The 15204-nt window shown below is 52.2% G+C and overlaps 1 protein-coding gene across 8 annotated transcripts in view; it reads left to right on the top strand.

The window, feature by feature from the left end:
- Positions 1 to 10708: 10708 nt before the first annotated feature.
- The window catches only part of Kif21b (kinesin family member 21B), a 47226-nt gene continuing 42730 nt past the window's right edge, over positions 10709 to 15204 (top strand). For all 8 annotated transcript variants that reach the window (XR_005974015.1, XR_005974017.1, XR_005974019.1 and 5 more), the window contains exon 1: positions 10709 to 11055. Coding sequence is in view for 3 of the 8 variants with exons in the window: in XM_041647997.1 (XP_041503931.1) it covers positions 11015 to 11055 (41 nt within the window). In the remaining 5 variants the exon portion in view is untranslated. The remainder of the gene's footprint in view (positions 11056 to 15204) is intronic.

Here is a 15204-nt window from a genome sequence, read left to right on the forward strand (position 1 = left end):
TTCACCCGACTCATGTCTAGTGAGGTAAGATGCAACCTACATAAAAGTGTTTCTTCTCCTATAAAACGCTATCAAAAGCTGCTGTACTCAGATGAAGGAGCTGGGTATCTTTACAGTACTTACGATATACAACATACTAACTATAAAACAGTCGTGCCTCAATAGTCTTGCTTTTATATACTACTGTATTTAGTCTTCTTAGCAACTAGAAAAAAATCATTACCTTCATTTTGCAACTCTGAAACAGAGAAATACCTTACCTAAGTCTGTGCCCCTAATAAGAGGACCACAAAGGGAGCTAAACCTAGGCAGTTTGGCATTGTATTCCACTTCATGAACTGAAATACTATTTGTCAAATCTATGCTGTCCTCCAAGCCTGACTGACAGGTATAAATGCACACGTGGGCTCTGAGAAACTTCTTCACGTCTTGGAAAAGTTCAAGCAATTTCCTACACAATACACACAATGCTCTGATTTATTGTGTGTTAGTCCCATCCTCTACCGGGTTCAGTTTACCTAAAGACTGGTTTCCCACAGGGCAGCCAGACTGCTCAAATAAAGCCCACGAGGAGAGGATGATGGCAGAAGGGAGCTGAGCAGTGGGCATGTTGCAGAAGAGACAGATGTCCCCTCAGAAGGACCACCTAACAGTACTATGGGGGCAGGCAGACCCCCCTTCTGTCACTGGAAGGCACCAGTGTCTGCCAGGACCCTCTCAGCTCCTGACAATTCTATGCAGATTTAGACCCCAGCTGCTGGATGGGACTGTGCCAGAAGGGGCAGGAGTGTCACTGGTGAAAGGGGTGGGCACAAGATGAACACAAAGACGGTGGAGAGGAGGGGAGCCTCCTCCATCTGGAAGGTGCAAAGCTCAGATGGGGTTTCTCTGGAAAGGCCAGAAGAAGTGGGCCCAAGTCTGATCCCATCAAAGCCAGGAGAACACTGGCTCCAGTCCTGGGGCTTCCTGCGCCAGCTCTGGACAGGGCTGCCCCTTCAGGGTTTATTCATCGTGTTAGTAGGGGCTGAACCCAAGACCTTGTATGAGCTAAGAAAGTGTTCTAACTCTGAGCCACTGTCAGCCCATTACCTGGTGTCTGTAAAGGAGAGAAATGGCCACACTGCAGTTATTAGAGCAACCTTGGAATCCAGATTCTTGGGACCTGAGTCATAGTCCCTGACTGCTGTGTCACGTGAGGGCCAGGGATTTCACTTTGCCCTTAAGTCTATTCCTGCTCAACCTTAAGGTACAGCTGTAACTTTGTAAGGGCCCGCGTCCTAGTTAGGGTTTCTGTTGCTGTGATGAAACACCATGGCCATAGCAACTTGGGGAGGAAAGGGTTCATTTGGCTTATGCTTCCAAATCATCATTAAGGGCAGTCAAGACAGGAACTCAAGGCAGGAATCTGGAGGCAGGAGCTGATGCAGAGGCCATGGAGGGTGCTGCTTACTGGCTTGCTCCACCCTGGTTCTTGGTAATAAGTAACTGTTTTGGTTCTATTGGATACTGTGTGTGAGGTTCAGATCTCTCTAAGACGGGACAAAGTTGACTTGAAGGGAACAAACCTGAGCTTTTAGGGGAAGCTGAGCAGTGACAGCCCTCTTCAGCACTAGGCTACCTCTGCATGTCCCATGACCACCTTGGTGTGTATTGAGCTGACTCCTGCTTCAGACCCACGTAGGAGGCCTGGATTCTCCATGTGGTGTTTCAGAGACTGGTCCCTGCTCTCTTGGCATCTCTGATTCCAGCCACATTTTACTCTTGTCTCGGGGCAGACAACTCAATAACCCTGTGCTCTTGCTGCTGGCCTCTGTCTTGGAGCTGTTCGCACCTGCTCTGACCACCAAAATTGGCTTGAGCGAGAGCTCACCAAGATGGTCGTCCTGGGCAAAGCATGCTGGCTGTTTTGCTTTGATTTGATTTTTGAGACAAGGTCCAGTCATGCAGCACTTCCCAGTTTCAAACTCCTGAGAGCTGGGATTACAGGCTTCTTCCTGGCTCTCAGTCTCCTCTAAGTGGGGGAAGACTCACTTGGACTGACCATGAGAGATCTGACATTAGTTAAGGCCTGCCCCCAGCATCCACTTCTCCTCTAGGTTAGCAAAAGGGACCCACATCAGCCCAGGAGTGGGGAGCCAGGACACACTTCTTCCTCTGAACTTCTTGTTTTGTTTTTTAGAGACAGGGTTTCTCTGTGTAGCCCTGGCTGTCCTGGAACTCACTCAGTAGACCAGGCTGACCTTGAACTCAGAGGTCTGCCTGCCTTTGCCTCCTGGGGGCTGGGATGAGAAGCATGCACCACCTGGCCCTCTGGGCTTTCTCTAATTTTGGTTTTGATTTAAAAGTCTTTGCTCTACCCAGTCTGAGCCTTCCCTTTGGGTCCTTCAACTTATTTTGGAGATTACAGAGAAGGGGAAAAAAAGAAAAAGAAACAAAGGTCCTTTCACACTCTGCTGCACCCTCCCTTGACCTTGCTGACACTCTGCTCAGGGCAACGCACCTCTTCTGTCCACTGGTGCAAGTTTCAAAAAACGCCAAGCTAAGGAAGGACACAGGCAAACTTTTGAAGAGTGACATCACCTCAGCCAACTGACTGTCAGTAAATGGGCCTTTGAACTGTTCCTAAAATGGGCCATGAGACCCAGCATATACTGCCTAGGGACTGGTACCCACCACTGTCCTGTACCATCTTCAGGCTGGCTGCATTTCTGGAGAACTGGCACCTTCAAGGTTAACCTGGAATGTAAAGTGTTAAGCACTTCTGGGCTGGCGATTTGCTGGGTAGCGCCTGGCCCAGACACATGTCTATGAGAGCCAAGGAAATGGTGCATCCGGGGAGACCGAAAATCAATAACTCAAGGACAGGAGTAGCTTTTGTGGGCATCATCCGAGGGAAAAGTGCTGTCAACAGGAGACCCTAGAGCCTCTGGAGATCAGTCTGAGAAGCTTGCTGCTGGTCTTCAGGTCTAGCGGGTTCATCTGGTCCCCCCCCCCCCCCTCCACTTCCCTTACCTGGCTTGTCCTGACTGACCTCCTGAAGCTCTTCTCTCTACCCTGCTCCTGTTTGATGCCTCATTCTCTCACTCCTACTCCCTGTCCCTGCCCTGCTACCAGGCAGGAGAGGAACTCTCTTTGAGCCCCTATACCATGTGGTTCAGGGCAGAGTCCTCAGGGGCTCAGGACTGCAGCCGTCTTCCTCGATGACCCCAGAAAAGTCATAATGCCACTCAGCACCTCTGAGCAAAGAGGAAATTGAAGTTATCTTTTAAAAACAGCTAGAGTGGGCAGGAGAGGCTCCGTTGGTAAAGTGCTTGCATAAGCATGAAGACTTGAGTTTAGATTCCCAGTCCCCTGTGTAAAAAGCCCGGTAAAGTGGCCCTTGTAGGGAGCCCCAGCTCAGGGAGTGGAATAGGAGTGGGGGAGAGAGTGGATACCCGTGGCTCGCCGGGTGAACTAGCTTAGCCAAATGGGTGATCTCGGTTCAGTGAGAGACTGTCTCAGAAAGGGCAGCGAGCAATTAAGGAAGATACCAGATGATGACCTTTGACTTCCACATACAAAGCAGCCTTGTTGAGGTAAAATTAACCAAGTAAATTACACATATCCAGCACACACAATGGTTTGCTTTGCCCTGAGAAATGCATATACCTGTCAGATCATCTTTACCTTACATACATACCAACTGTTATTTAAAAACACGGCAGGGGAGAGAAAGAAGTCATGCTCATGTGACCGAGCTCAGGTAGCGGGGGTCTTTTATTGGGGGGAGGGAGGAGGGGAGCTAGGCCTCTGGGGACAAGAGCAGCCAAAGAGGAAAAAAAAGAGAGACAGAGAGACAGGCAGAGAAGGAGAGAGAGAGAGAGAGAGAAAGAGGGGGGGGGAGGTGGGCAAGGCCCACCTTTTAAAAGGGACCATGGTGACTGTGCGCAGAAGGAGCTCTAAGCGGCTGCAACTGAGGACTTATCCTGTCAGGACCCCAAGGGCAGACCACTACAGATGCCTGAATGCAAACACCGACTACCCAAAAGACTTTCTTTGTAACCCTTTGCAGCCCCTCTTGACCTTTTCATGCCCCTACTGCCCCATAGCCCTCCTTCTGCCAGAATCTATTTTCTGATACGTCAGGTTCACTCTGTTTTCTAGGCTGTTTCTATCATTATTAGGAACATGCGTGCTGTTTGGTCTGCTTCTCTCCCTGAGTACCACTGAGACTTATCTGTTCTCCATCAGTTATGTGCCAGTAGCTTATCCCTTTTCATTGCCGAATAGGATTCCATCATGACTATGCCTGTTTGTGCACCCATTCCCTGCTGGTGAGCATTTGGGCCCATAGCAAAATCTGTTGTGTTCACGCCCGTACACATTTTGGCAGGTGAGTTCACAGGATATATTGCTCACTTTCTTAGCTCACTAGCAGTCAAGGGCGGGTCCGGCCTTTTCCTTCATGGTAGTTCAACGCAAGATGAAATCACCATCCTCTTGCTTGGGTTTGAACCCTGTTCTGTTAGTTGCGCCATGACCTTACTGGTTGTTTTGTGGGGATAATTATTCCTCCCGGGGTTGTGAACATTACATTACTGCATGAAGTGGAAACGTTTACCGCATGCTCAGCCCAACATTCAGAAATGGGAGCTGTTATGACCTTGCTTGTGCCTCTGAAATTTTTATGCTCTAGAATAGGTTTGTCCTACATCTCTGAGCAGCGACTGTGGCCCTTAGTGGCGCCTTCATCTCACTGAGGAATAACTAAGTCCCAAAGGAATAAGGGAGCTGAACAGGGCCAATCTTTGAGCTAGAGATGAATACAGATTGTCCTGGGATCCAACCTGGGGACCATTCCTACTGACAAGACAGGCAGAGGTGGAGGAAGGCCCTTGGTGTTTTCCAGTGACTTCACAGAGTGGTTCCTGAACTCCTGAGGAACTATGGGACCCCAAAGGGTTCATATTTCACCACACATTTCTTCAGTAACCACAACCTAGTGACCGGGAAACCAAGTCAAACCTTAGTCACGTCAGGATGAATGGAGATAGATGTTCAGACTTCTGTCTTCTTCCATCTGCCTCTAAGCAGCCGAGGAGATCAGAACTCAAAGGGCCCTGGAAATCACTCAGGCCCTTTGGTATCTTTACAGATGGGAGATCTCCAGTCTCTGGGTCTGCTTTCACTAACTGTATCAGAGCAGGTTAGGCTCTGCCAGGACCACACACAACTTACAAGTTCAGCAGTTGAACACAATAAAAGTTTATTTCTCATGCATGGCCTGTGAACAACACAGGTGTGACAGTGACAGTGGCTCCTATAGCTTCCCTTTTTATTGGTTAAAGTCACAGGGCCACTTACCATCCAAGGATTAAAGACATGTAGTCCTGCCCTATGCTGGAAGGCAGAGTACAGGAAATATGTGAACAGCCCTAACGACTACTACCTTAGCCAAGGGACCTTTGAGCCCATTTCCTCTTTTGCAAAACAGGCATGATAAGTGCATACCTCCTAGATGATCGTGAGGGTAAAGGAGAACATGTATGTAACATAGTCCATCCAGCGTGATTACAGGGTGAGAGTACAAACTCTCCCCTTTCAGAGGGCCGGCCTCCAGGGAGGTGGTCCAGGATCACCTGTGTCCGAAAGGGTCTATAAGGTTAAAGTTTCTTCCTGGAAAGCACCCGGCTCCCACTGTGCTCCCGCGGTGCTCCTACTGTGCTGTATGTAGTCAGCAGACTGTGGGTAAGTTCCTGCAGCTTCCCCTCTCCACCCAGCAGATCTCACACTGGCTGCTCAGATGAATCTAGGATTCCAGGCATGCAGGGCAAGCCTCCCACCGCTGAACTCCATCCCAGCCCCCACTATGACACCTCATCCTGTGTCCTGTCAGCCTTGCTCACACTCCTGAGAGTGCCTCTCAGGCTGGTACTCTTTTTAATAAACCCAGCCCTCTGTCCAGACAGAGGTGGAATCTGCTGGAGAAAAGATGGAGAACCCGAGGACAATGTGAAGGCTTGACACCCATTCTGAGGCAAGCACTGGGTGGGATGTTTGGTGCAGGGTCCCCCACTGTAACTTTATAATGGTCCCGAGATGAGAACGTGATTCTCCTCAATGTGGGAGCTGATGCTGGGTATGGTTGCATCACTGGCCCAGGGCTACATAGCTCATAAGGGGAAGAACTGGGATGGGAGCCCAGATCTCTGTGACTCAGAAGATCACAACTCAGCCTCTGGGCTGTCTTTCGTTATTTCACTCAGACCAAAGTTTTGTCAGGACTATAAACTTACGACAGCCTAATTTCAGATGTTTAGCCTTGGGGTCCGTATCATGCTGCCATGGAGCCTGCCCTGGGACAGCACAGCAACCAGACTTCCAGCCTTGCAGCTCAGCCCCAACTTACTGTACTATGCAACTTTCAACAAGTCTCTTTACCTCCTTTGGGCCTCAGTTCCTTCACTTGAAAATAAACTAGCGGTAAATGTGTCCTGGGGGTTCTTTTTGAGTTTAGGACTTGGTGACATTGAAAATTGTCACATGAATACTGTTAGAAGGTACAGCGAAGGAGAAGGGTAGGTAAAATCACCATGTTTAATTAAGAACCATGTACAGGAGCCAGTGGTGGTGGCTTGTGCCTTTAATCCCAGCACAGAGGCAGGCAGATCTCTGTGAGTTCGAGGCCAGCCTGGTCTGCAGAGCGAGTTCCAGGATAGGCTCCAAAGCTGCAGAGAAACCCCGTCTCAAAATCCAAAACCAAAACCAAAAGAAGAACCATGTACGGCAGGTGCACGCCTTTAATCCCAGCACTGTGAGGCAGAGGCAGACAGATCTCTGAGTCAACACCAGTCTGGAATACAGAGTGAGTGTAAAACAGTCAGGGCTACATCGAGAAACCCTGTCTCAAAAACTGGAGAGAAAGAGACAGAGAACTGTGTACAATGAGGTATGCCTAGAGTTATCTAGAAACTGAGGCAGGAGGATCATGAGTTTCAGTGCTAGCCTGTGCTTCATGGCTTAAAAATAAGAGAAATAGATAAATTTTTGAGGCTACACAGAGCATTAATTAAATCCTAATTATATTTGAAGCCAAAAATAGAGTTTGTTTTAAGACTGATAGATGTTTGAAACCCACAGCTCTCTGCCATCCTTGCTATTTATAACGGACTCTGGTTTCCTCTGTGGCTCAGCCTGTCTCCTCCTAAACACAGGAAGTGAGGCTCGGGTCATGTCTGTACTCAGATCTCCTGAGTCTGCAGCTCAGTGGACTTTTTCTGGGGTCCTGAGCTTCCTGTTGGTGGGAAGAACGGGCTCTGCCTCTGGATGGACATTGAGGCTGCAGCTGGACAGCTGCTGAGGATACTGTTGAAGAACAGGCTGAGGCCTCTGCTTCCATGGACCCCCACACAGCTGCTGGGAAAGGCCTGGGATTAGAACTCAAGGTCCTGAGTTCTGTATCCACCACCACCATTGACACCGGGGCTTATTTAGATTTTACAAAGCTATTGCCCAGGGCCACCCCAAAGGTGGGGGGAGAAAAGACTCAAGTTGAGACCACCTTGGGAACATTCCTGGTATCTATGGGTATCCCCCTTCAGAGTTTCTATTTGTTCCCACAGCATCACTGTTAAAAAGTGGAATGTGTCTAAGAGCGCGCTGGGCCAGATGGCTGCCCTAAGTCACTGCTGGAGTATTTTAACTACAGTTGCGTGGGAGCTTCCTGACTTGGAGGGGGCTTCCCACACCTCCCCTAGGTTCCCATCTGCCCAGACGCCCACAGCTCCTGTCAGGAGAAATGATGGAGGACCCAAGATGCCTGGGGGAAGGGACTCAGCTCAGAATAGGAGTCAAGGCTTATGGCTTATACTCTAGTCCAGTTAGGGGCTTGGAGCCAGCTTGTTCTCTCTCTCTCTCTCTCTCTCTCTCTCTCTCCCCCCCCCCCGTCCCGCCGTGTGTATGAGTGTGTGTGTGTGTGTGTGTGTATGTGAAGTATTGAGGGCTGCATATGCATGCACACAGTAGCTGATGCTGAGAAACATCATGTGTGTGTATGTGTGTATCATTGAGGGGTTGCATACGGTAGCCAATCCTGAGAGATGTCATGGGTGTGTGCCAGGGGTGTGTGTGTGTGTGTGTGTGTGTGTGTGTGTGTGAAGTATTGAGGGCTGCATATGCTTACAGTAGCTGATGCTGAGAAACATCATGTATGTGTATGTGTGTATCATTGAGGGGTTGCATACGGTAGCCAATCCTGAGAGATGTCATGGGTGTGTGCCAGGGGTGTGTGTGTGAAGCATTGAGGACTGCAGAAAGCAGCTGACCCTGAGGGACCTCAGGGTTTAGAAAGGAGAGAAGGGAAAAAGAGCAGCTGGGAAGAGGTAGGAGGTGGGAAGGCGGCAAAGCAGCAGTAGTGTTGAAGCCGGATAAAGCTCAACAAGGGCAGAGACTGTTTTAGGCTTTCTCTGGCCTGATCTAAATCTCTCCAAACTGCAAAGCCTCTTTCTCACCTCAGATCCCCACATGACCTCACTTCTGAACAGTGGAGCCTCGGAGGCAGGGTCTGAACCTCCGCCACCCAACTGCTCCTTGATGGCCCAGGAGGGAGCTGCTGGGGTGGGTGGGGGTAACTGGAACCCTGAAACTATCTAGGAGGCCCAAATCTGCAGCCCATGCGCCTCCCTGCTCACCCTAACTGGACACCCTGGACGTCAGAGGATGCGGGGGGATGGGGGGGGACACAGCTCTGGTGGCATTTCCCAGCAGTGGAACTATGAGTCAGAAGGGTCACCTACTGGTGGAAGTCTGGGAAGACCTAAGGCAAACAGGAAACCAGAATTAAGTACCAAAGAGGCCCAGAGATGGATGGGAGGGAGAGCATTTTGGTGAAAACACAACATTATCATTCTGAAGGGCTAAGCCTATAGCCTGTGACTCCTTCAAGGAGAGCTGGGCAGATCCTGCTCCCTTCCCCTTGAGCATTACCTTAGAGGTGGTGGGAAGCCTAGAACTACATGCATGAGTTCAAATCCTCTGCTGCTTATAAGACTCTATTTTCCCACTTGCAAAATTGAAAAGGAGTACTAGAACCTAGCTCACGAGGTTGGAGGATGAACAAGAACATACACAAGAAGTACCTGCCTGTGTAGTACAAGCATCCCTCACCTCCCTCCATCCATTTCAGTTGGAGGATGGGGAGGTCTCGATGCCTCAATGCCCTGCCGGCCTCTTGTTCTAAGACATGTGGTTCACTGGCTTCAGATGCAGATATGAATATGCAGGATCCCACCAGGACCCCTTATCCAGACAACCCCCGCCACTCTGGGGCATGGCTTGCCTCCTGTTTGCTGAGAGAGTAGAAACAATATCGTGACAGAACTTTGAGATTTCCCTTTAAAATTATTCCAAGCAGGGATCTGGGTTCCTGGGCAGAGCAGTCACAGACGGTGTGGGGGGGACGGGTGTGTGTGTGTGTGTGTGTGTGTGTGTGTGTGATGGCACCAAGAACTGGATCTTTGAGACCCTAACCCACACCCTTGCCAAAATCTCTGAGGCGATTTCATCATCTGAGGCTGATGCAAGAAGCTCTGGAGCCAGGCTCTCCTGTCTCCCCTCCCCCAGAGGTCTCCATCCACATCTTCAGCTGCAGCTGGGTCCTCCTCTTGGGCCTTTTCCAAAGGAGGGAGCTGGGTGAAGCCAGGGAAGGGAGGGCAGCTGGTGAGGGGCCCTGTGAATGGCCCTAATGTTGAGAGTTGGGGGGCAGGGAGAAGTGGGGCTCAGAGGGAGGGGAGGTGAACTGGAAAGGGAATGTCACAGCCTCCTCTCCTCTCTCAAGGCCTGGTGTTAAAGTCTCCAGGGCTGTCCCCTGTCTTTTATGTAACTTTGTGTTTGTGGCTGCTGGCCTTCACCTTCCCTTCCCACCTTCTTTGCCATCCAGCCTCATCCAGGTATCTGGAGTTAAAGAGCCCTTTTGTTCCTACCACTTCCTAGGCAGCTCTGGCCTCCCACATTGACCCTCTGCCCCCACGGTCACAAAGCAGAGTGTGAACCAGGCCCAATGGGTCATCTGTGGGTCATAAAGGTCAATGGGACCCTAGTCTAGCAGGGAAAGTTTGAGCTGGCCAGCAATCAAAGCAAAAGATGGGCTTTTAAGATGTTGCAGCAGTGGAGTTGGGGAAATTTACTAAGACATAAACAAGAATCCCCTTCAATAAAGGTTGACGAATTTACGGGAATAAATGCAGAAGGGATACTTTCCTGGTTTTTTCAAATGGCGAGTTGCTAATCACTGTGGGACGCTCTGAGGTGCAGCACACTGCCCGGAGGCTAGGGTTCTTACCCACTCCAAGCCACAGATTCGCTGTATGACCTTGGGCTGTTCCTCTTTGAGTCCCGTTCCCCATTTAGGAAAGGAAGGTGCCAATGAGGCTGAGGTACCACGAATTCAAGGGCCGAGGTTCCCGAATGGTCAAGTTCCAGGACGAGTACATCATGCCACTCCCGCCTTCACCCCTAAACCGTCCAATCCTACCAGCCCCTCCCAGCAACCCGGTGGACGCGAGCCAAGAGGTCCCTTTAAAGTCTCAAGTCCCGCCTCTGCTGCTCGTTGGGACCTTCTATTGGCGGCTCCAGGGAGGGGCGGAGCCCTGTGCGGCTCTGAGGGGCTGGGGGTGGGTCCTGGAGCGGCTCGGCCCCCGCCCCCTTTGTTCGCGCTGCGGCGGGAGGTGGCGGCCAGGGTGGGAGGTGTGTGCGCGCGTGTGCCGCGCTGTAGGGAGCTGCGGGTCTCACCCGCCCGCTGTCAGCCAGCTCAACGCCGCCGCGCGATGGCTGGAGGAGACGCGCGGGACCAGCCCCGTGGGGCCGGCCGCGGGTGAGCCCCTCGCCGCCTCCTGCGAGCATGTCACCTCCAGCCTGCGAGGTCGCTTTCGCTAGCAGTGTCCGTGCCTCCGCCTCCTGCAGCCGCAGCCGCTGCCCGGAGCAGTGGCCCCCGGACCCCCACCCCTGATCCGCGCCCAGACCCTAGTGCCAGAGGACCATGGCTGGCCAGGGCGACTGCTGCGTCAAAGTGGCCGTCAGGTGAGCGCCGATGGCGGTGAAGGGGCGTGCGAGGAGGGGGGCTCGGGCTTTGTCTCGCGTGGACTCGGGGCGGGGGGCGCGGGCACCGCTCGATCTGGAGCCCGCAGTCCAGGAGGAGGGGCCGACGCTCGCTGGCCCGGCTGCCTCAGGGGAGCAGCGGCCCTGCGGACTGATGGAGGGTGGCTTTGTTTGGGTGGTAATTTCTGGCCCCTCTTGGGAGCCCTTAATGATCAGAAAATCGAATAAACAAGGAAATCCGGTATTTCACACCCAGCTCTGGCCCAGGCCGGAGCGTCTGTGTGTTTCCTCTTCGCCTCCCCATGAGGCTGCTGTCTCATTCTGGGGTATAGGAGGGAACTCCCCCCTCCCCCCATCTACCCTAGTTAGCTAGTTCTCTGCTCTTGATCCAGCTCACCATCCTGGGAGCGGGTACTACAGACAAAGATCGGTTGTGGTACCCATGAAAGGGTTGGAATGGTGCCTCGGCCTTCCACAGGGTGCCAATGGCTTTTGGAGAGAACCCTGCTGGTCCTGCCCCAAAAGGAGATGGAGCTAGGGGAGGGAGGGAAAGGTGTATCTGAGGGACTACCCCGAAGGGATGAAAGGGGTGGCACGACCCAAATGCTACATCCACAGCAGGCACATAGGTGACACTGAGAAGGGAGAGGGCCCCCAGGTTTATCTGGAGTGCCATTTCCAATGCCTGCAGGTACTAGAAGTGATCGGGCAGACATTAGGGGGAAGGACTGTGACTGAGTGGGTCCTTTTGCACACAGGTGCAGGGGCAGAAAATGCTACAAAGTTGAACCATCTGTGTTCTTTGTGCTGCGTGGAGATGCTGTTCACCAGCTCCCTTGATTTGGTTCTGGGGTCTTCTCTTTGAGGACATACTGAGAGAGTGCCGATGTAGGAGCTGGTCACCAACTCAGGCATGTCCAGAGGAGCACACGTCTCTGTTCCAGTCTTGAAGAATGGGACGGGGGAGTAGTCAAGGCCTAGGGTGGGTCTCTGAGACCCATCTCCAGATCCCCGGGGTTAGAGATGACCCAGATTCCAGGGATCCTGGGAAGCTGCTCCTAGACAAGATCAGAGAAAGCGATAGAATAGGTTCCCTCTTCCTGCTTCATTTAGAGCAGGTGCCTCCAGCCGCCAGACCAACTCTGTGCAACCCAGAGAGAAGGCACTGGGTCAGCGTATAGCTCCGGGTCTGAGGGAGGGAGGTGGAGGGCCTCCGGTCCAGCATCTCCTACAGCACTTAGACCATCACTTGTGCACTCTCGTTCTGGCACCGAACAGCCTGAGACAAAGAGGAGCCCTGCAGGTGCCTGGTGGGCTGGTGGGGCGGAGCCAGGCTGCTACTGAGGCTGACTTTGCAGCGGGGACCCTTGGAGGTCGAGGGAAGCGCCTGGTGGGGGTGGGAGTGAGACGCGTAAATATGGCATTTACTGCAGCCGAGGCGAGGCGAGCTACCCACCATAAAAAGAAAACGGTTCCCTAACCCTCAACCAGTATGAACCAGAACTGACAGGGCAGGAGGTGGGGTGCGCTATCCGTGGGGGCTTTCCTTTAGACTCCATTTTGCAGGAGAGGGCCAAACAAAGGCCTTACCCCCTCGATTTAGACTCCCCAGTCTGGGTCTGACATGGTAAAATAAGGAGTTCCTACTTCAAGAGCCCAGGGGCATGGGCACCAGTCTACACAGTCAGGGAGAAGCTAGTGTTCCCTTCCCACGACCACCATCAGGAGGTTCCTGGGACCTTGATGGTGCCTGCCCTCTGCACCCGGGTCTTTGGGATGCTTTTCCCAGCTGGGGTCACCTGTGTAGATGAAGTTGTGCGGCAATTGACCACAGCCTTTCCGAGGGCTCCAGGAAGGTGAGAACTCCGCCCACTCATCATCTGCCCTCTGACTCTTGACCAGCCAGCCCGGCACACGCTGGACCTCCACGGGCAGCTGGCCCTTCAAAGCAGACAATGCCTGGACAGGACCCAGGTTCTAATCAGAGAGCTGAGGGTGGGACTGGGCTGGGAAAGGGAGCAGAAGGTGCCAGTGATGTGCTTTAGGGGGAATTCTCCGTGGTTTAGGATCTCTTTATACGTCCCACATTCAGAAATCACTGGTGTCACTGAAGGGACTGGGTTTGGGGCTACAGTCCAGTTTGGGCACATTTGTGAGAAGGAGCAAAGATGTGGGATTGCCTAGACATAGCCACTACCGTAAGTTTCCTAGCAGCTGCTAGCAAAGCCAGCTCTTTCTGACTTCCCGGAAGTCCTTCCTCATCTTTGTAAATTCCCATGAAAATCACGTGTGGGATCTGGCCTTGGGAGCAAGCAAGACAGGGTTGACCAGGAGTGTGTTGGGGAAAGCGAGGCCCTGGGATGTTAAAAGGGGACCCTGGAGCTCTTGGCTTGTAACTGGGTTGGAGTTGCCTAAGTACAAAGTGCTGCTTGGAGGCCTGGACTCCTAGAGTCAGAGAGGGAACTTTGAAGATGTGGGGAAGAGGGCCAGGTGTGAGCAGCCCCCAGATCCTCACACTGTGGTCTCCCCTGCTAGGTGGAGTCAGACACGTGTGCCCTGAATCCAGGCCAGTCAACCTCACGCTGGAGACTCCCTCCATCTGCCTGTGATCCTTTTAGCCATTAATCCCTGTTCTCTAAAGGTCTTTACCTGGGGTGAGGGTGGGGGAGGAGAAGGGTAAGCAGTGACGTCAGAGAGGGAGGAGGCGGAGCTGTAAGCACCACGCTGCAAAAACAGAGGCATAAGCAAGGGGGAGCAGCCAAGAAATGCAAGTTGACATAGTTAAATTGGGGATGGAAACCAAGTCACATGGTAAATTCATTTAAGCCCCCAGCTCTGGGCCGCACCCTAAGGAGAGTCCTTGGTATTGCCTAGCCCCTTCCCCTTATCTTTGACGGTCTCAGCTGAGCTTCCTTCCTTTAGTGTGCTGGGGAGGGGGAGGTGCCTTGGCTAGCCCCACAACCGGCCCTTAAGGCTACTGAGGGACCCAGCGGGCAGTGGTAGACTCCACCCCTACCCCTCTCTGGGACTTCTCACTGCTGCTACTTCCCAAGTATTAGGCGTCTCTGAAATCTTAGTCAACGGCTGCCTAAATTTTTAATCAAGGCTTGGTCAGGCGGCCAGGAGAGTAAAGACAGAAGAAGTTGTGGGGTCCTTCCACGTGTGGTGCCTTCAGGGTCCCAAAGCTAAGCAGTGCCATTCAGTGCCATGCCCCATGCTGCCTAATTTGTAGATCTGGGGAACTGGGCCCTCTATGGGCTGTGTGGAGACCTGAGGAGCTTGGTAGTGGCCTCCTGTTTCAAAAACAGTACTTCTGTCATCACAAGGAAGTGGAGTGTAGCAACCGCAGGCCCCGGAAATCGGCCCCCTCCACTACCCAGCCTGCCTGCTTGATTGGATCTTAGCATTTGAAAACAGCAGAGGTGGAGTGGGGCTGGGGCCAGGGAATCCACTGGGGTGACCCAAGCCTGACATCCTTACTCTTATAGTTCTGGGGGCAAAGGGCCTAGCTTATGTAATTGTCTACCAGGTGGTTGGGTGGGTCACGCAGCCCCTTCGCTCTTCTCTGGACCTCATCTTTAGCCACTGTGGACTAGGAATACTTGGCTCACTCTGGTCTGCGCCTTGTGTGGAAAAGTGCTTAGGGTGAAGGAGGAGGCGCAATGCCCTTGCAGTGACTGAGATACAGGAAGACTCCTGGTACCCTGAAGACGAGTAAAATGTTTAAACAAAATCCCTCAGTGTCCTTAAGAGGTGGTTCTTAGTTTAAGTGATAATAATCTGTTTAGTAAAAATGAATTTATTTACATTTATTCATTTTCTTTTAAGCAGAAATATGCTCTAGTGGACATGGGGCAGTGACTAAACACCATAATTGCTTAAATTTTTGCTCGGTGCTGGGCACTGTGCCTGTGCTGTCCTGCTCAGGTGACCAAAGAATTGATGCTGCTTACAGGAGCAGCAGAGGGGAGCAGGGGTGGGAAAGACTGGATCTGAGCTCTGCCCACTCTCCTTTGCAAGTACATGCTTACAAGACGTCCCTAGTCTGCCCCAACTCGCTTCTCCGTCCCGCCGAGTGCTGTGCTCTCTGGCTTCAGTTTCTTCAGAAGCTTCACAGCCCTGCCTTGTTGT

Source organism: Microtus oregoni, unplaced genomic scaffold, assembly GCF_018167655.1.
Source record: "Microtus oregoni isolate MIOR12 unplaced genomic scaffold, Mior012 000003F_ref0000135, whole genome shotgun sequence".
Taxonomy (NCBI): domain Eukaryota; kingdom Metazoa; phylum Chordata; class Mammalia; order Rodentia; family Cricetidae; genus Microtus; species Microtus oregoni.